We start from the raw sequence: 20,557 nt of genomic DNA, 5'->3' as shown, positions 1-20,557 counted from the left end.
ATCTGTAACGGCCCGTTCCCGTGGAGTCAGCTCCCCGTGTCACAACGACCTGGCAAACTTGAATGCTTTCTCTATCACTGGAGTCCTTGCAATCCTGCTTTGGCTGTGACCCATTCACTTTTGCCCCAACTTCTCTGAGATGCCTTACTCAGCATCTAATTAGTTAGGGAGGATTTGCCGCGGCTCTTAACCCTGACACAGGAGTGGGAGGATGTGCTGCTGTGGGAGCCCAAATCTGTCCTGTCACTCCATCAATCAGATTTCCATAACGCCACGCATGAGGAACGGGATTTATCAGTCAACGTTAAGATACACTCATAAATATGATTATTAAAAAATACCTACAATTATATAGATAACATAGCTACACCTTTAGGGATTTGTTTTTGGACTGTGGTTACTTGATTCAGCTTAGCTTTTGCTAAGGCCTTACAGATTATACACAGACACACAGGCCCAGTTTGCAGATGATAGAAACACGAGAAAAATAATTTCAAAATGATCACCTACTATGTTCAAAGTCACTTACTGTATCATGGTGAAAATAAACTTGAAATGTGTGCACAGATTTTTTTAATATATACCAATCTATATCACATATCCATCTGAGAATATGTTTGTGCCTGCTTTATTTGCTTTAACATGTATGTAAACACCATATATAGGGCCTACTACGTTCCTTCCCCTTGCAGGACAAATTAGACAGTACCTGTGAAGTGAAGTCTGCCTGTTATACACAGACTTACAAAGTACAGGCCAACACACAAGCACCTGTGCTACAACCTGTATTTTAACAATTACCCAAATTCCTAATGTTAGTGTTACATGATAAGAATGGATGAGAAGAATTATATTGGAATAGATGTCTACAGTTAAGTCTTCAATCTAAAACATTATCACACAAATTAGAGAGGAAACTAAATTGGAGGTAGGAGCCTACTAATTCAACAGGCTGAAATTACATGCCTCCTAATATAATATAAATATTTATTTTAGCATCAAGACCGTCAGTTTGGTCAATTTAATCCTTTTTTAGTAAGATGTGATTACTGAAACACACCAACTGTAAGAAGGGGAGTAAAAAGGGAGGAGGAAAAGTGCAGAAACCTAGAGATGGCTGATGCCTGGCAGTGAAAGTCATTTTCAAAGACCATTAACTATCAACTGCTTTACTCCGGGCTCTGGTTAAATAAGAATATACATCCTCTGTTAAAAGGGACAGCTGCATGAGGGGGATAGAGTTAAAAATAAAATACATGCTATGAACTAGAAAGAAGAATCAAACCACGATATACAATTAGGCATCTGACTTGTAAGAAACACTGCCTATGTGCCTTTTAAACTGTTAGTGCATAAACATTCAAATTATTTGGGGGGGGGGGGGAAGGTAGGAAGTCAGACAAAATCACCATTTCCACTTAAATATATAGATTCAACCAACGGAAACTGTGCTTGCCTATATGAATAGAAAGAACTAAAAGACTACTGGGAGGAAAATGCATATCGAACCTGCTTTTAAATGGATGCCAGCAATGTTGTTATATGTTTCTGACAATATATTTTATTTATCATTTCTCTGAAATGGGCTAGATCTTATATTAGTGAGAAAGTTTGCTTGATTCTGTCCTATCTCTGGTGAGCAGACGCTCTGGTATTAATGTAAATCACTGATTTAATTTTTAGCTTTCTTGGTTTGCCCCTCACCTATCTAGGAAACGATTTCTCTGGTGATAACTAACACATCATGCTAATGAGAGAATCTAATGCACAATAGAAAAATGTCACTACTAATAATATTTGCATGAAGTTAAATAAAGCAACTGTAGGAGAATGTCAGACAGTTGTTCTTTAACAAGACACAGTTTCACAATGAAATTATGTTGTTAATTTTGTTACATCATTGGGTGAATCCTAAATTACTACATAATGATGCACAGAGTCATTTATAATTCTAACTTAGTATTTCACTCGTGTCTGAAAAGAGACCTTATTAAGGGATTCACATTTTATTTGAAACAGGTTAAATATACCTCACCAATAATAAAAGGTAAATGCCTCTAGTAATGTGTAAAGCATAAGCTCTAGCCCTTTACCTGTTACAGTTTTATTTCTGAGAAGATTTCAAAATATATTATTAGACTACTGCATCTCTCACATGAACAAAGTATTTACAAAAATGGAAAAAAAATCATCATTTAAAGCCTGGTTTAAAACAACAACGATTTCCAAAAGCAGACCTTATTTTCTGCTTTTAACAATACCTTGTGAGGTTAAAATGGGCAAAACAACATTCTGGACTCTAGGAGATGAACAGAAAAGATGAGCAAAGAGTTTCTGGTTATTCTCGACCTGTCACTGATCAAAGTGACCCAAAGAAGAACTCCCTTTAGAGAAGTTAAGAGTCATGCCCTTCAAGGTTATCAAGTATTTGTCTGTATGGGAAAATATTATCCCTTTTGAAAAAAAATCATACTAAAATATGGAAGAAAAATATAGAGGCAAGAAAATGCAGTCAAATTGTCATATCTTGAACTTTAGGGGAATAGACTTAGTTCCACCAAATCTAAATTGGCTTCAGATTGTGGTATCTTTTTGTTAGAATTAGACAGACTGAAATATTTACATATAAGCAGATCTAACTTGGCTCATACAAAACAAAAGACAAAGATTTTTATATCCCTACTTCCTAAATTACCCATAGAAGACACAACGCTAGAATATTAAATTTCAGTATTTATGAGCTATCTCCCACTTTAAGTTTTGCTGTAGTTAAATAATACGGATTGTGAATTCTCTATAGTTCAGTTTTGAAACTGGCTAGTCAGGCTTTTCTAATATTTAAAGAAATGATCAGGTCAATCTCTCAGTTTTTATCTTATTACAGATAACTTTGAAACAAAAAAATGCCCCAAATATTCACTTCATGAACTAAGTCCATTTTTTTCCCTTAGAAATTAAAATAATCTTAATACAGGAAAAATATCTCTAGGCCTTAGAAATATAAAATTCTGCAGCTTTAACTGGACAAACTTTTACCTGTAGTAAGACAAAAACTGGCTTAATGTGTAATAGGGACTAGCATTCCTTGAAACTGTTGGCTTCGAGAGAGATCATGTCAAGAAGTGTCTTTCCTTACATTGGCACCTACACACATGTACACACACACACTGAATCAGCATTGCTGATGAACTATAGGTCAGGAAAATAAACATGTATATTGAACATGGACAGTACACATTTTAGGATTTACACATAGTTTCAATTTAAGTTTACACAATATTTATACAAACTAAAACATCATCCTGAAGGAGGAAAAAAAAACATGTAAACTTATACCCTCTTTAGATGCCTTCCAAAAATGCAGAGGAGCTAAGCATTTAATAACCATGACAGGAAGAAAAAAGAGGGAGTTGCCAACTACATCAAAACCAAAAAATAAAGAAAACATATAAAATAAAATAACTACACTTTTTAAAATTGTGATTTTCTCCTTTCATTGTACTGTTTAGTAAATAGTATAATTAACATTACCTCATCCAGCAGCCATAAAGCATAAATTATTTCCCTATATTTCTACTCTTTCCATAGTCACTGATGCTCACTTTCACACGTATATAAACACAGGTACACACAAAAGAGATTTTTATACATCCAGAGAGTGAAACAGCTGGATCAAAGACATCCTAATGGTTTAGCTGCACAATTTCTCTGTCTGAGCAATTTCAAATTATTTTCCCAATTTTGATCCACCGTTTATATAATTTACTTTTATTTGTTTTTTAGCTAAAATGCTTTGCACAACTTAAAATCTCCTTAGATTCAAATCTACTTGGAAATGGGCTAGTGCCAAAGAAGCAATCTAACACCATCTATGTGGTTCAATAGCCATTTATCAATTGATCATTATCTCTATCTGGTTTTATTAACTCTTTTCTAGCTAGAGGGAGACCTAAACCAACTTCCCCTTTCAAAACACACACACGCACACATACACAGACCACGACCTCCAGTAACAAGAAAACCCTGAAGATGATATCTAATTTTTAAAGTAGAGAACAAGTTATTTGGTCCTAAGGTCAGTGAAAACATACTCTGTGTTCCAACCACGAAGAGAGTCACCCAGGCAGGGATGTGCCTCAGAAACACACCTCTCAAAGCACCCGGCAGTGGCAAGCCAAAGAATATCTCTGAGAGGAAATGAACTTTTTAACTTGCAAGAATGGGAAATTGCACATAAAGAGTTGCTTACTGGGCTTGTGTTGATTGCATTTAAATCCCAGCTTACTGTATCAGCAGTAATCAGGGTCCCTCTACAGGATATGTCAAAATACACCTTATTCAAACGCATTTATCCTATCTAGAACTGTGTGATACAACTGTTCCCTAGCTAAAGGCTACAAAACCCTGGCTCTCTGTACTACCTTTCGCAGATGTATTTCTAAACTTGTGGTAGTCTCCAGTCTGGTAAACTGGTTTATTTCCTTCTTCACCAACACTTTAAAAATCAAATTAACTCAATAAAAGTATTTAGTTCTCATGAACTCCTTACAAACAAAGTAGGTTTCCATAAAAGAAAGTAATTGAAGTATTTTTTTTTTTGAGAGAGAGAGAAGCAATACCCATTTCCTAACAACCTCCATCTGCTTAAAATCCCAGTGTACAGTCACACTTTCGTGCCGTGCGGAGGCTAGTATCATACTAACTCTTGCTTTGTGTGGGTCTGATGGAGGCTTTTGAAAAGCAAAGACGTGTCTGGGAGGGAGGCACCAGGGAACTTCCCTCCCTCGCTTGAGCACAGTCCAAGATGAAAGTTTCTGGGTTGTTTCCCTTCGCTTCCTCTCCCCCTCGCTCCCCCTCGGAGCCGCAGAGCCAGCGATTGTGCAAGAGGAGCCAGGCGCGCGGGGCGCGTAGGTACCACCAAGCGCACGGTACACGGTATGAGCCGCGGGCTCCGCTGATTAACGAGCAGCAGCCGGCGGCCTTGGGCGGACACGTCGACCCTCCCCGCAGAGCCAGCGGCGGCGCAGCCAGGCGGCCCGAGGACGGCTCTGGGGAGGACGCCAAGGCTGCCGAAGTGTGAGTGCACCGGCCGGCGGGTGGGCGAGCGGGCGGGAGCCGAGCGGGAGCGGCGGGAGCGCAGGGCCAGCGCGCAAGAGGCGGCGGCGGCGGCGGCAGCGGCAGCGGCGGAGGAGCTGGGACCGGCCGGAGGCTCAGCCCGTCACGCACGCCGCCTCCACCCGCGCCCCTCGGCGGCGCTGCCAGCGGCTCCCACGCAGCCTCCTCTCCCCGGCCGGGGTCGGAGTCAAGCCGCTTCTAGCCCGGGGAAGTCCGTCGGGCAGGGCCGAGGGGCCCCTATATTTCATGGCCGTGGGGTTGGCAAACCTTACTCTTGAGATAGCAGCCACTTGGATGAAGTGATTAATGCAGATAGATAACATGTCCTGGGTGGGGGTTTGGGGCGGGGGGGTGGCTTTTTATTATTATTATTTAACAGAAAACAAAGAAATAAATGAAGTCTTCCCCTGACCCTGGCTGGATTGTGAAACTTTGCCACAAATGCCTTTCCTTTCTTTTACTTCAGTATCCTTTCCCCCTTTTCTTTTAAGGAGCCCTTAGGGAAGCCGAGAAGTAACCCTGCTCGTTCCAGTAACAGTTATGACAAAACAGAGCCCAAACTACGAAGTGATCAGGATTTCAAAAATGTTTAGAAAGGAAAATACCAGAAACAAAAGTACACATAACAATTCAAGGTTTCCTTTAAAAAAAAAAAAAAAGTAACTTACCTGTTGGGACATTCTGAACAAGAGGTTAGTATCAGCGTTTTGCCATGTTCCCATGAACCCTGGTTCAGCTGGAGTCGTTCTGGTTCCGAACTGCATGGAGTTGTCAGTACAGGAGTCTCTTAAAGTCAAGTCTCTTGCCCTCTTTGGCTCTCTGTCTCTCTGTGTCTCTCTTTCTCTCACATCCACTTCTGCCTCTTCTGACTGAAAAGTGAAGGTGGATTTTTGAGCCTCTTGGCAGCCAGTAGCAGGAGTGTAGTGTAGTTAAGAAGCTGGCTGAACTGTGCATTTCATTTGGGAAGGGGGAGATTTGGGGGAGGGAGGGGGGTCAGAGCTTCTTTTGCACCTTCTACACAGACACCCCTATCATTTATGCATAGATTGTGACTCCCTGAGCTTGCCTTCGCTCGGTTTAACAGCTGCCTGTCAGGTGTGCAGGCAGCACTGGAGACCCAACCATCAGCTTCAAACTCTCAGCCACTGCATGTCATTGGATAGAAGAGCTGAGAGTCAACTGCACTGTTCCACTGTCAGGCACCAAATGACACCCTGCACTAACCCCTCTCCAGACACACGGAGAGATACACACTCATGCACACTCCAAGCAGCACCGAGATCAGGGATGGTCCACAGGGCAAGGAGAGGCTGGGGCCCTTCCCAGGGAATTTTTCCCAACAGTGCTTTCGGGTATAGCATGCAGTATCTGACATTAGTCTTTGCTTTAACATTTGTAAACTACCAGGCTTGAAAACATTTTTTCCCTCTAATTACACTGGAAGAAAGACAAATACTCAGCTGTAAGAGAATGTGAAGTTGGCTTAGGTGTTGTCTAAATGTTAGCTCCTAAAAGAAATAATATGTGCTGGGCTATTTATAATCACATATAAACTCCTGGAGAAAATAATATACATAGTGATGTGACCTTACACTCTAAAAAGTATATACATAAACCTAGCAGGTTTTTGAACATAGAAGATGCACAATAAACATTTGCAAAATAAATACACACTATTTATTATACAGTTCCCTCGGGGCATTAATTACTCAATTGGATGTTAAACAATAAGAAACTGAATGGAAAAGGAAAAAAGTGTACCTTTTCTTAAAGCTCAATAAGTAGAAAAAAAAATCCTTTGTTAAAGTTCCTGGATGAAGCTTCTACAATATCCTTTCAAATCATAAAAAAGAAAAAGATGAAGAAAAAAAGCCTGTCCCATTTCAGGCAAAAAGTAATGAATATAAAAATTCCACTTTTCATTCAAGATCTCTATAGAAAATTCTATAACATTTTCCAGCCTGATGAAATATAACCTCGATAGCATGTTGTATTTTTAATTAAACCTAGTTTAAAACAAAACATCTATTTATTAGATCGTATTTATCTACCTTATTTATGGAAAAGCAGAACTGAACAAAATGCACTGTACGTAAACAGTAACTCCAAAATGGAAAGCTAAATTCATGTCGTCTCATAAAAGTAGTCAGCAGGAAAAAGCCATCCTTCCTAAACTTAAAATGTAAGGCACATTAATCTTCAACCACCTACAAATACCGAGGACAAATGTACCACTCTCCTTGCTCCTTCTTAACTCAAGAATAACAATAAACCTTACTCTCTGAAACAACAAAAAAAAAACAGAAAAGAGCTTCAATGGCAGCTCGGTGTCATTAGTGGACAATGAGAAAAGATGAGAAAACGTGCAGTATGTTGACACAAATGTGCCTTCCCCTCTAGAACCGCCATCTCCTGAAAGCTTTTCTGTTAAACTTCCCTCCGGTTCACCACCATTAAGCACAAAAAAGTCTCAAAAGCAGCAAATTCAATATCTGAAGAGAAACAAACAAGAACCCGAAGAATTGTTGCCTTAAAATATATTAAGTCCACCTGTGGTCAATAAAAATATTCTGGAGGGGGGAAGGCAGAAAAACCCTATGAGTCAATTGTCAACAGTGACTGTACCTTTACAGCTAGCTATTACCCACTTAAACTCCCTCTAAAATTTGCTAGCCTCTTGATTTCTGAAGTGGCACTCAGTGCCTCAGTCAAGCTGCCTGCTCAGCTCCTGACCTTCCCACTAATGGCTGTTATTTGTGGGAGGCTTAAGGACACTGTCAATAGCAAGCTTCCTCCTCGCTCCTTGCAGGCTCTGTTGTATCGCTTTGCCTGTGTGCTCTCTCTCGCCTGCCTCTGGCTCTCCTGCTCTCACCCTCTCGGCTCCCCCTCCTTCCTTCCTCTCTCCTTCACTCCCTCTTCTTCTTTTTCCAGCCCCCACCCCTCGTTTCTTCCAGTCCTATGGTCCTCTCCTTTCCCAAGTATCCCCCTCCCCACCAACCACACACACACACACACACACACACACACACACACACTCTAACAACACAAAAATCAACTGGCATGCAGCAGCAAGCACCTGCAGTAATAGACTCTTTTATTAAAACTGTTATTCTGCAAGACTTGAAATTCCCCATGGACTGGGCCATGTCAAAGCCGATATAATTAACTAGAGGCTCAGCAACGGATCAATTACCAGACAAGCAAGTGATAGTGAAATCAATGAAAGATCATCAGCCACATTATCAGTGTTGCAACTCATTAGGGCAAAACTGAGAAATGTGCTCAAAGCGAGCCCAAGCAAGGTGGCATTACAAAACAAAGGGCTAATTTGGAGACCCTGCTGTGAACAATCTGTAACAGAATTAGCCTTTTTTCCCCCTAAACTGCACAACTCTGTAACTAAATGTGACAGACTGAGAGAAGCAGTTTATTAAGACACCAACCCCAAGTTTATTTAGTTCATAAACTCTCTCCTAGAAAATCAATACAGTCTGTACAGGGTTATTAGGCTGACTAGCTAATACATCCAAATCTGGTCTGCCCGGCTGACAAAATGCTACCCAGCCTAGGCAGGCTGAGCTCTTTCAGAGGGCAAAGCTTGGGTTGCCCTACATGAAACAAGTCTACAGTGTACGGAACTAGTACCTGGCATGTAACTACTGCCAAGGCACACGCCTCAAAAGCACCAGGTTATCTAAGATTTTTTTTTTTACTAAAAATCTATCATGCAATTCTGCACCTGCTAAATGGATTTGATCAAACAAAATTTTAACTTGTTTATAAGAACAGTCTACAAAGAAGACAAGCTTTCATAGGATAAGAGGTAACAATTAACCCTGACTTGCCAAGAAGTGAATGAACAGGTAAAACGAAAACAAAAACCTTAGGCATAAACACATACTGTGCTTTGCAGATTTTAAGTTTCAAACGATCATTTTTAAATCAAGTCCTCAAAATATAAATTTGACTCCTCTAGAAACCTCCAAAATGCTTGATTGGAACTTGCCATGTACTTCCACATAGAAACAGCATGCAGAGTCCCCAGTTCTAGGATAATCTTTTGTCTAGCAAGCAGGACACCTATCAGGACAGAGGTACAAAAAAATACACACCCACAATGCACAAACATGACTTTTGCGTTTGTCTACTGGCTATATAGTTTGCAGATTGTAAAATAACTGTCTAGAATCATTTGTATTAAAATTACTTAAAACTAGGGGAGTAGAGGCAGGCATCACTTACACAGGTTTCTGCTGTCCTGATCCATGTATTTCCACTGAAAGACTCACAAATACGAAAGGCTGTATGTTGGCTTTCCCACTCTTACTGAGAGTGAGAGACAAACCATGGGAAGAAATACACCAATTAGGTCTAAATGGCACCCAAGTTAGTAAAGACACTGTGAGAATGTGAATATCTCCACCTCATCACAACATGCAGCGGAAATACACTTACACAAAAGTAAGAAACTCAGATGCAATTTACAATATTAAAGTAAACCGGAGAACTGAAGAAAAAAACAAAAGGACAATAGTTTTTGGAAGTGATTTCTTATGTTTAAGATGTTTTCACATTTAAAATCTTCCAACAAAAGGGTTATACATAAGCATGACTTCATTGTATTGGCTCTAAGATACTAAATCCTAAACTTCAAAAAAAAAAAAAATTCTTCATTCTCACAAGACTTTAATAAAATCCAACTTACAGATTCCTGTAAACAAACATTTGCCCCCTAACTTCTGAGCTAGCATTTACCAAGTATCTCATAGCTCATGTTTTTGAGTAATCTATAAAAAAATTAAATATATATATATTCTAAACCTATACTATAGATACCAATATTTCAGATAGTAATCAAAAGTTGTAATTACAAAGAAATTTTAGTTTTTAAAACCTTTTTGCATATAACTACATACTGTGCATGTACCCTCAATGAGATCCAATTAGTTACAAAGAATTTGCATTTCAGTTAGTGTGGGATAACAAGACTACAGGGAGGCACAATGCAATTCCACCAGCAGAGTTAGAAAGTGTGTTCTTTCTCTTGTTAGCTCTGTAAGCAATAATTCCCACAACCGACTATTTTAAATGTTACTGATCTTTTCAATATTTGGGTATTGAGATGGGTTAGATTTTTCCCTCCATTAAAAAAAAAAAAAAATCACAAGTTGGTAACAAATATTAGCCACAATGAACACCTTGAAGAAACAAATGAGCTAAGGAATTTGTTTTGTATGTTTGTATGTGTGATTTTTTTTTGAGGGGGGGATACTGTTTGTTTTCTTTTTAATGTTCATTATTAATTTCTTTGAAAACACATTGCTTTCTTAAAATAAGTTCCATAAGTGAAGGTAAGGAAGTATCACTGAGACAGTTCTATGTAAATATATGTGGTTTTGTGATAAAGGCATGCATTTAGTACACAGAGAAAGTACTCAAGGATTTTCCTTTTTTCAGCTATGTTTCCAGCAATGTAAATCCTAGGCAAATATCAAATAAATGTACGATTTATAGACACAGTTTAACAAGCATCTCTAGGACTTCCGCTGGTTCATGGAACAATACCTGTAATTCCCTGGGTTCAGTTCAGCAGCTGTTAACAGATTCTGTAATCTGTAATGACAGTAAACTGGCCTTTGCTCTTCTTTTATGCACTATTCATTTTCAAGGCTTGGTTAAGTACAGAGCTGGGTTAAAGATCAGTGGTTTTTCATGTGACACACACTGGTATTCATCTAATGGCTTGTCAAGACAAAACTGTCCTGTTCTTGCCAAAATAATAAAAATGACGCTCCACATCGCATGACAATCAGCACTTCCTCGTGGTAAAACAACTCAAGCTTTTGTACTTCACTTATTTTATAGAGAAAAAAAATTCTTAAGTTATTGGCTATCCAAACCTATCTGCAAAATTAGGCTGCTCTTCTCAAAGGAGATTTTTAAAATGTTATGACCGCTCAACCCTCAACGGGTAAACTAGTTTCTAATCAAATCAGACTTCAGAGTATAAAAAGAATGCTGAAGCTACAAATTCGTATAGCATTAACGTATATAACTTAATATATGCAAATTATGCAGAAGCAGCAGGCTGGGACCAGTCACAGAGGTGGGGGTAACCAATTGAGGAAATGTCATTTTTCCTGAGAACAAAGTATGGGACTTGCTTTGCAACATCTGTTGGGCTGTGTGAAATGTTAACAGATGTCTTAAGTGAAAAAAAGGAAAAAGAATTAATAAAGGAAACCTCCTCTGAACAGATAATCCACCCAAATTTCCATATTCTGGAGAAAAAAAGTTGACAGCAACCTTTTTCCCCTGTGAGACCTGCCATCCCTACCTTATTGTGAGTTTCATTTTCTGTGTGAGGCTAAGGGGGAAAATTTTTTGATTCATTATCAAGAATAGAGAAAACGTAAAAACAATAATTTCCACTGAGGTTTTCCCTTTGTGAATAATTATATCATAATCTAAGCTGCCTGTTTTCTCTTGAGTCACATAGGTCATTTGATGGGAGGACAGTGAAAATTCACCCTCCTCTAAAAAAAACACACACACAGAGAAAAGATGAACTATTACTCTGCCTGCATGCTACGGGGGAAAGGAAGGTGGGAAGAAGATTAAAAAGGAGCTCATAAGGTATGTTAGTTGCTCAGTTGTGTCTGACTCTTTGCGAACCCATAGGCTGTACCCTGATAGGCTCTTCTGTCCATGCAAATCTCCAGGCAGGGATACTGGAGTGGGTTGCCATTCCTTTCTCCAAGAGATCTTCCCAACCCAAGGATCAAACCCGAGGCTCCTGCACTGCAGGCAGATTCTTTACTATGTGAGCCACTGGGAGTTTGGATATGAACATATCTGGAAAATGCCATAGACAGAGGAGCCTGGTAGGCTATAGTCTATGGGGTCACAAAGAGTCAGACACAGAGTGAGCAACTTCACTTCACTACACTTGGAGAGGCCCATCCTCACAAATAAGATTCATCTATCACACCTACATCTCTCAGCTCCACTGGCTCCTAATTTCCTCCCATTACCAGCCTTGTAAGAATTGAAGTACCTCTCTTTTAACAGCCAAGGGCTCTACAGAAGTCTGATGATCATGAAGAAACATTTTGGATTCTAACAGTTGGATTTCTTTTTTTTTAATAAGTCGCTCAGTCGCATCTGACTCTTTGCGACCCCATGGAATTCTCCAGGCCAGAATACTGGAGTGGGTAGCCTTTCCCTTCTCCAGGGGATCTTCCCAACCCAGGGATCAAACCCAGGTCTCCTGCATTGCATGTGGATTCTTTACCAGCTGAGTCACAAGGGAAGCCCTGGATTTCTGCATTTAAATTTTGAGGAAATCAGAAAACTTTTTTCAGATTCTCATTCGTGTATTAATTTACTGGAAGATCTAGGTAAACTTGAATGCAGTTGCCTTTAAATTTAGATTTAAATGATGAAGCATGTCTGCCAACTACTGACTCTAACCCTGTGTCTGCTCCTTATGAATGTACTGAACTATGCACCTGTATTCTTCAATAAATCTTCCTCTTTGGAGACAACAATCTTATTACTTATTCTCTAAAAACTTGGGACATAAATTTGGGTTAACAGCTCATGGATTAACTAATTCAAAATGCAGTTCAAGATCTTTACAGATTCAAATGAAGGAAGAGAAAAAAAATAGTCTGCCCCCTTGGATTGCCAGTCTCAATCACTGGCCCCTCTCTGCTCTATGAGTCTGTGTTAAAACTGTACATGTTATGTCCTATATACAACCACAGCCTCACCAGATGGCTCTGGCAGCCTGGACTGGGCATTTCAACATATAGAAACCTCAGCCAGGAGAGCCGGTGAAGATCTCGGGACAAGAAAGGCAGGCATGCCTTTGGGTTTTGGTGAGCCTGGTTTTTGCCAAAGCAGCATGGGTACTAAATCATGCTCTGGTGTTTATTCACAGGAATATCACATTAGAGCACATGACCAAAAAATAACAACAACTGTTGACCCCCCAAAATTGATCACTTACACTGAGGGAAAAGCTTGTACACTGAAAAAGCAGCACCGTGTGATCTCAGACTATGGGGAAGACAAGCCTCCTAAAATGAAGTTTGAACAGGGCAGAAATTTAAGTAACTTTCGGCACTGATAGGCACATCTCCCATAAGCAAATGCTACCTAAGCACCTCATCTTTCCCTGGCGAAAGGGAGAAACCATTCTGGTTGACACTTGTCTCAGTACCAGTTGGCACAATCCATGTGATACAGCATCTGCTGACAGCCTAATCAGGGGCTCGATTTCAGAGAAACACATCAAGGATGTGTTTTCAGGGACAAGTCCAAATGCCATAATCCCTTGATACACTATAAAAAAATAAAAATAAAGAGAACTTGGACAGGGTGTGGTGGATGAGGTCGTTTATAAAATGTTAGGGAAATGATGAATCCTTAGAATCAGGCTATTTGCAGATGCAAAAGCATCTGAGGTCAGCATGAATCTCAGCCTTCAAGGGAAAAAAAGAAATCAAACATGTTACCTACCCTGTTCGGACTTAAAGACAGAAAAATGAGTTTATTCATCTTTTTTCAGCTATAGACAGTGACAATGGCTTCTTCCTAGCATAACCTGAAGTTCATGTTTTATGAGAAAGTCTAGAGGAAAATGACAAGTAACATGTTTCCTTAAACGAGCATACGTTAGGCAATTATTTTTGTATGACCAGGAAGAGCTGTAAAGATAGTGCTAATTTCTCTATTTACTTCCTTCTGAAGTCCGAAGACCTGAGAAACTTGCAGCCCCAGTGAAGTTATCATAATAATAGTTCAAATTACTGTCCTGAAGGAAGAATGAGTTAACCCAACTCTTGCCTTAAGAGCTGTCACAGAATAAAGCAACTATGCTGAAGGTATCCCCTTATATGAAATTCACAAACCTAAAAAATTAGTGTAAAAATTAAAAAAAACTTGAAGTTTCATAAATTTCAGAAAAAAACAGAGGCTCTATCATATATGTACATATTTAAATGAAAACATGTTAAAGCAAATTTGAATGCACCCGAAGACTGTCTTCAAAATTAAGGAACTCGATGCTAGAAACTCATTAACAGCATATTAAAAACAGAAAGAATTAATGGTTAACTGAGTTCTGAAAAGTGATATGACACTTGGTGAGCAGTAATGTTTATAAGGGACTGCAAGGAGATCCAACCAGTTCATCCCAAAGGAGATCAGTCCTGGGTGTTCTTTAGAAGGAATGATGCTAAAGCTGAAACTCCAGTACTTTGGCCACCTCATGTGAAGAGTTGACTCATTGGAAAAGACTCTGATGCTGGGAGGGATTGGGGGCAGGAGGAGAAGGGGATGACAGAGGATGAGATGGCTGGATGGCATCACTGACTCAATGGATGTGAGTCTGAGTGAACTCCGGGAGTTGGTGATGGACAGGGAGGCCTGGCGTGCTGCGATTCATGGGGTCACAAAGAGTCGGACATGACTGAGCGACTGAACTGAACTGAACTGAATGTTTATAAGGAGGGGCTTCCCTTGGTAGCTCAGCAGTAAAGAATCTGCCTGCAATGCAGGAGACCTGGGTTTGATCCCTGGGTCAGAAAGAACCTCTGGAGGAGGGCATGCCAACCCACTCTAGTACTCTTGCCTAGAGAATCCCATGAACAGAGGAGCCTGGCGGGCTGAAGTCCATAGGATCGCAGAGTTGGACACCAACTCTGGACACCAACTGAAGCGACTAAGCAGTAGCAGCAGTGTCAGTAAGAGGCACAAGGAAAGCCTCTGAAGGCCAGGTAATGTCCTGTGTGTGCATGCACGCTAGGTTGCTTCAGTCCTGTCTGACTCTTTGCTGACTACTGCCATTCACAGTAGCAGTAGTAAACTGTCAGACCTGAAGTATACCACCCCTACAGAAAAGTGCACAAATCATATGGGTATATAGGTTGGTGAATTTTTACAAAGTGATCATACTCAGAAGCACCAATTAGATGGAGATAGAGGACACTGGGGCTTCCCAGGTAAATGGTACTACTACTGAAAATGGTGAAAACAATAAAGAGAACTATGTAAAAGAAAGGAAAAAAGGAGAAAAATCAGGGGCGGGGGGAGTAGGAGAGAAAAGAGAAGAGGCCAAAGAAGGGAGATACTTGCTCACATTCACAAACCTTTCATGTAACTGCCACTAAATGTACTGCTAGCAATGGTTTTTTTTAAAGATAAGAAGTGTGACCGTGAAGTAAATACCTGAGTTTCACAAAATAAGTATGACTGTGAAAGCCAGTAAAAGGGAGAGAGGCAGAATACTTGTGTGTGAATTAACTTATCTAGGTGATGCAAGAATGGGAGTGTATCCAAGAGGCTTAAACACACCTCAACTTGAGAAGGATCAACTCCACAATAGGGAACCCTGAAACAGGCTTGCCCACCTCGCTCGCTAAGCCTGTCCTCTGACTTGTAATTATGGCTATTTGGAGTGGACATTGAGCATGCCTATTGAGAGATTGAAGAGAAAATTACACATACTCTACAGACCGTATTATTTGGAGACACTGAGTACATGAAAACATATTGAAAAAAACTACAAATACACTCCTCTAACCACCTAAACACATTTTAAGAGTTAAAAGTCTTCAAGGCTGACAGCATCCAGCCATCAAATAAACAAATCCTGAAGAGAACAGAAGTAATGCATTGGGAAAAGCTGAATGATTTGCTAATTGATAAGGCATATACTTTTTTGGCCCTGACTAGCTAGGTTGCTAGCTCTCTTTTCTTCCACATGTTATTAAGACACACATTTTCAACTAAGTATTTTTAGCCACTGTTAGGGAATACTGATCAAAGCCCTACTTGCCAAATACAAGGTGTGTGGAACATGAAAGTTAAGACACAGACCCTACTCATGAGAAGTTTATAATCTAGTACAGGAGATAAACCAGCATGCTTATCTGGGTAAGCAACCTTAACGAAACACAGAACATGTTAAGAGAGATAGTGGTCAAAGGGTATAGGACTTAAGAAAAGGAGATTCCTTCTAGCTGGTGCGGGAGGAGGAAGTTTCTAAGCAGAGGCAGCATTTGCACTGGAACTTAACTGACAGTATTCCTAGAAAAGTGGTCCAGCTGAACTGGAAAGTAAGGTGGGATCTGTGTAGAACAATGAAGAATGAACGGGGTGGACTGGTCAATGGGAACTATTATACTGAAAAGGGGCTGGTATGCCACTAGGCCGTGCATGCCCAGTCACTCAGTCATATCTGACTCTTTGGGACCCCACAGACTGTAGCCCACCAGGCTCTTCTGTCCAGAGGGTTATCCAGGCAAGAATACTGGAGTGGGTTGCCATTTCCTCCTCCAGGGGATCTTCCCATTCCGGGGATCTTCCCAATCCAGGGATCAAACCCTTATCTTCTGCACTGGCAGGAGGATTCTTTATCATTCAGCTATGTGGGAAGCCTACACTACTTGGAAGAGATGCTATTTATCCCATCATCCATCAACAGTAAAGACTGCTGAAAGCATCTCACCAGCAGCACAGTGTGATCATTACCATACTGGAAGATTTATTCAGCAAAAGTATGACAGACAGACAGACGGACTGCAGTGTGAAAAGACAGAAGTGAAGACATCAATTAGGAAGCTACTGTAACAATCTGGGTAAAAAGGCTCCAGGTAATAAGCCTGGAGAAAAAAGAGCAAGATGCGCCATGGAGGTAAAAACCCAGGGGACGAGAATGATTAACATGTGTAACAAAGGAGAAGAGTCAAAGATGGCACAGAAGCTCTGAAATTCTGAGCCTGGGAAAACAGTAGCACTCTCAACAGACATGGGAGCAAACAAGTTGGTGGGACTATACAGTAAGCTCAGTTTGAGAAAACAGTTGATCATCTGGTGTCTAGGCAATTAGAAACATTCAGAAAATAGGTTGACACCGTAGTGATCAGATCTGAGAGTCATCAACAGAGAAGTGACCCAAAAGGTAAAAGACAGTGGCCAAGGTAAGCATCTTGGGACGCTTATTGTGGAAGAAGATGCTTATTGTGGGATGGCTATTGTGGGAGAAGACAGAAGGAACAACATCAACAGGGGTACTGTGACTATTCTATATTCTCAATGGCAAGAGAAGTCAGCATTCAGAGAGGTTTAAATATTCTAAGAAACCACACTACTTCCTTGAGAGTACAGTAAAGCCAAGTGTCAAGATTGCTGGGAGAAATATCAATAACCTCAGATATGCAGATGACACCACCCTTATGGCAGAAAGTGAAGAGGAACTAAAAAGCCTCTTGATGAAAGTGAAAGAGGAGAGTGAAAATGTTGGCTTAAAGCTCAACATTCAGAAAACGAAGATCATGGCATCTGGTCCCATCACTTTATGGGAAATAGGTGGGGAAACAGTGGAGATAGTGTCAGACTTTATTTTGGGGGGCTCCAAAATCACTGCAGATGGTGATTGCAGCATGAAATTAAAAGACGCTTACTGCTTGGAAGGAAAGTTATGACCAACCTAGATAGCATATTGAAAAGCAGAGACATTACTTTGCCAACAAAGGTCCGTCTACTCAAGGCTATGGTTTTTCCAGTGGTTATATATGGATGTGAGAGTTGGACTGTGAAGAAAGCTGAGCACCAAAGAATTGACACTTTTGAACTTCGGTGTTGGAAAAGACTCTTGAGAGTCCCTTGGACTGCAAGGAGATCCAACCAGTCCATCCTAAAGGAGATCAGTCCTGAGTGTTCATTGGAAGGACTGATGCTAAAGCTGCAACTCCAATACTTTGGCCACCTCACACAAAGAGTTGACTCATTGGAAAAGACTCTGATGCTGGGAGAGATTGGGGGCAGGAGGAGAAGGGGATGACTGAGGATGAGACTGCTGAATGGCATCACCGACTCTATGGGCATGAGTTTGGGTGAACTCCGGGAGTTGGTGATAGACAGGGAGGCCTGGCGTGCTGCAATTCACGGGGTCGCAAAGAGTAGGACACGACTGAGCGACTGAACTTAACTGAAAGTCAAGTGTAGTAACAAGTAGTAGTAAATGTAGTAAGAGCAAAACAAAGTACATAGGAATGAGAAATACCAAAGTCAGAATCCTGCTTTAGGCTAGGAGGGCTGGTCTTGGACTGAGGAAGTGGCAGTGGGTACAAGGTAATTATAGGGCTTCCCAGTGCTGCTAGTGGTAAAGAACCCGCCTGCCAATGCAGATAGACATAAGAGATGTGGGCTCAATCCCTGGGTCGGGAAGATCCCCTAGAGAAGGAAATGGCAACCCACTCCAGTATTCTTGTGTGGAGAATCCCATGGACAGAGGAGCCTGGCGGGCTGCAGTCCGTAGGGTCGCACAGAGTTGGACACGACAAAGCAACTGAGCAGGCACGCACAATATAATTGGGATGGTAACCAGGGGCTGAGACGTATTTGTACAGTATTAGTTCTTAAGCTTAAGAAAATGGGCATTCATCATATCATTCCTTATATATTTGTGGTTGCAATATGTTATATTCTGTATTGTAAGAGAGATGTCTTCATGGGCAAATAGGTATAGAAATTATGTAAACTAGGCTGGAAAGAAGAAGTAGAAAACAGAAACTATTCCATGGAGAAATTCTGCAAAGAAAGCAAGTAAAGTAAGAGAAGGTGGTCTGAGAGTCCGCAGGGCTTGGAAGAAGTTAGTTGTGTTCCTGTGTAGATGGTTTGTTTTTCACTACAGGGGGCAAAAAAAAAAAGAGTCCATTACAGGCAACCGGGATGAAACCAGGGGAGAAGAGGATACTGAAGATCTAAGCCAGAGGGAAAATCATATAAAAAGGGTTTTAGGAGAGCATGTGACCAAGAGCACAAATGAATAGGGTACCCCTAGACTTCCCTGGTGAGCCAATGGCTGAGATGCCTCAGTCCCAATGCAGGGGGCCTGGGTTCACTCTGGTCAGAGAACTAGATCACACTTGCAACAACCAAGAGTTCACAAGCCACAGCTAAAAACCCCACATACAGAAACTAAGACCCGGTATGGCCAAATAAATAAGTATTTTTTTAAAAAGGAGGAGAAAAAAAAATTTTTTTTTTCAGAAACCAAAAGGTAAGAGAAAAAAATTCCGTGGTGAAAAAAAAAAAAAATACACACACACATATATATATCAAAAGTGGTCATGTAAAAAGCTAATTTACTATCCATCTCCCCCACTAAACTGTATAGTTGTTGAAAGAAAGTTTCATCTATTGTTGGTAAGCCAGGGCCCACCAGAGTGCTTAACACATAGTAAATGCTCACTAAATGACAGCTACACAAAGGATATGATCATCTCAGAAAAGATGAGGGCACTAGCTGAGAGAGACGGGGCAGGAAGACATCAAGGACTGACAAGAGAGGAGACAGGAGAGAATAACATGAAACTCTGCACTGGTGAAGGATAAAAGCAATGGCAAACTGCAGAAAGGACTCAGCCTTGTTTCCTTCAAAACTGTGACAAGTTACAAGCAAGCAGACTGGGTTCAAGAAAATATAGCTCCCATTTCCCATCTGGGAAGTGAAATGCTTAGAACCAGCAAGGCGATCTTAATACAAAACTGAAAAATGCCTTGTTCCAAATGTACACACTAACTGTGATAATACACCTACATCTTTGCCTTATAGCATTCTTAGAGGATTTCGTTCTTATCAAGATTTGAATAAAGTTATTTAATTTTTATTTAGACGTCTCCAATTCTAAGTGTTTACCACCTGGTTTTTTAAAACACTTGTGAACTAGCTAATGAAATTCCCCAAAGCAAACAAAAATCAAAAACTGTTATTCTTTCTCTGAATATATGCCCAGGAGTGGGATTCCTGAGTCACGTGGTAGCTCTATTTTTAGTTTTTGCACTCGCCATACTGTTGTCCATAGTGACTATACCAGTTTACATTCCCACCAACAAAAGATACGCGCATTCCAACGTTCACTGCAGTGCTATCCACAATAGCCAGGACATGCAAGCCACCTAAATATCCATCAACAGAGGGATGGATAAAGCAGATATGGTACATACATACAATGGAATATTACTCAGCCATAAAAAAGAAGGAAACAATGCCTTTTGCTGCAACATGGATGCACCTAGAGATTGTCATACTGAGTGAAGTCACAGAGAGGCAAATATCATATATCACTTATATACAGAATGTCATACTGAGTGAAGTCACAGAAAGGCAAATACCATATATCACTTATATACAGAATCTAAAAAGGTACCAGTGACCTTATTTACAAATCAGAAATATAGATACACGTGTAGAAAATAAACTTCAGGTTACCAGGGGATAGGAAGGGGAGAGAGAAACCGGAAGACTGGGACTGACATATACACACTACTATAAAAACAGATGAACTAATGAGGACCTACAGTATAGCACAGGGAGCTCTACTCAGTCCTCTGTAACGATCCATATGGGAAAGAAACTGAGAAAGAG

At 40.5% G+C, this 20,557-nt stretch overlaps 1 protein-coding gene across 11 annotated transcripts in view; it reads right to left on the bottom strand.

The window, feature by feature from the left end:
• The window catches only part of BNC2 (basonuclin zinc finger protein 2), a 485,862-nt gene that overhangs the window by 323,740 nt on the left and 141,565 nt on the right, over positions 1-20,557 (bottom strand). For 6 of the 11 annotated variants that reach the window (XM_061425235.1, XM_061425225.1, XM_061425227.1 and 3 more), the window contains exon 2: positions 5,784-5,984. The exons of 2 other annotated variants lie outside the window; for them this stretch is intronic. In XM_061425235.1, the coding sequence (XP_061281219.1) occupies positions 5,784-5,984 (201 nt within the window). Of the gene's footprint in view, positions 1-5,783; positions 5,985-6,876; positions 20,237-20,557 lie in introns of those variants that run through there. 3 more of the 11 variants (XM_061425229.1, XM_061425237.1, XM_061425238.1) reach the window with 3 other exon arrangements.

This window comes from Bos javanicus, chromosome 8 (genome assembly GCF_032452875.1).
Source record: "Bos javanicus breed banteng chromosome 8, ARS-OSU_banteng_1.0, whole genome shotgun sequence".
Lineage (NCBI taxonomy): Eukaryota > Metazoa > Chordata > Mammalia > Artiodactyla > Bovidae > Bos > Bos javanicus.
The sequence above is the reverse complement of the archived record's forward strand: the minus strand, read 5'-3'. Positions and strand labels throughout refer to the sequence as shown.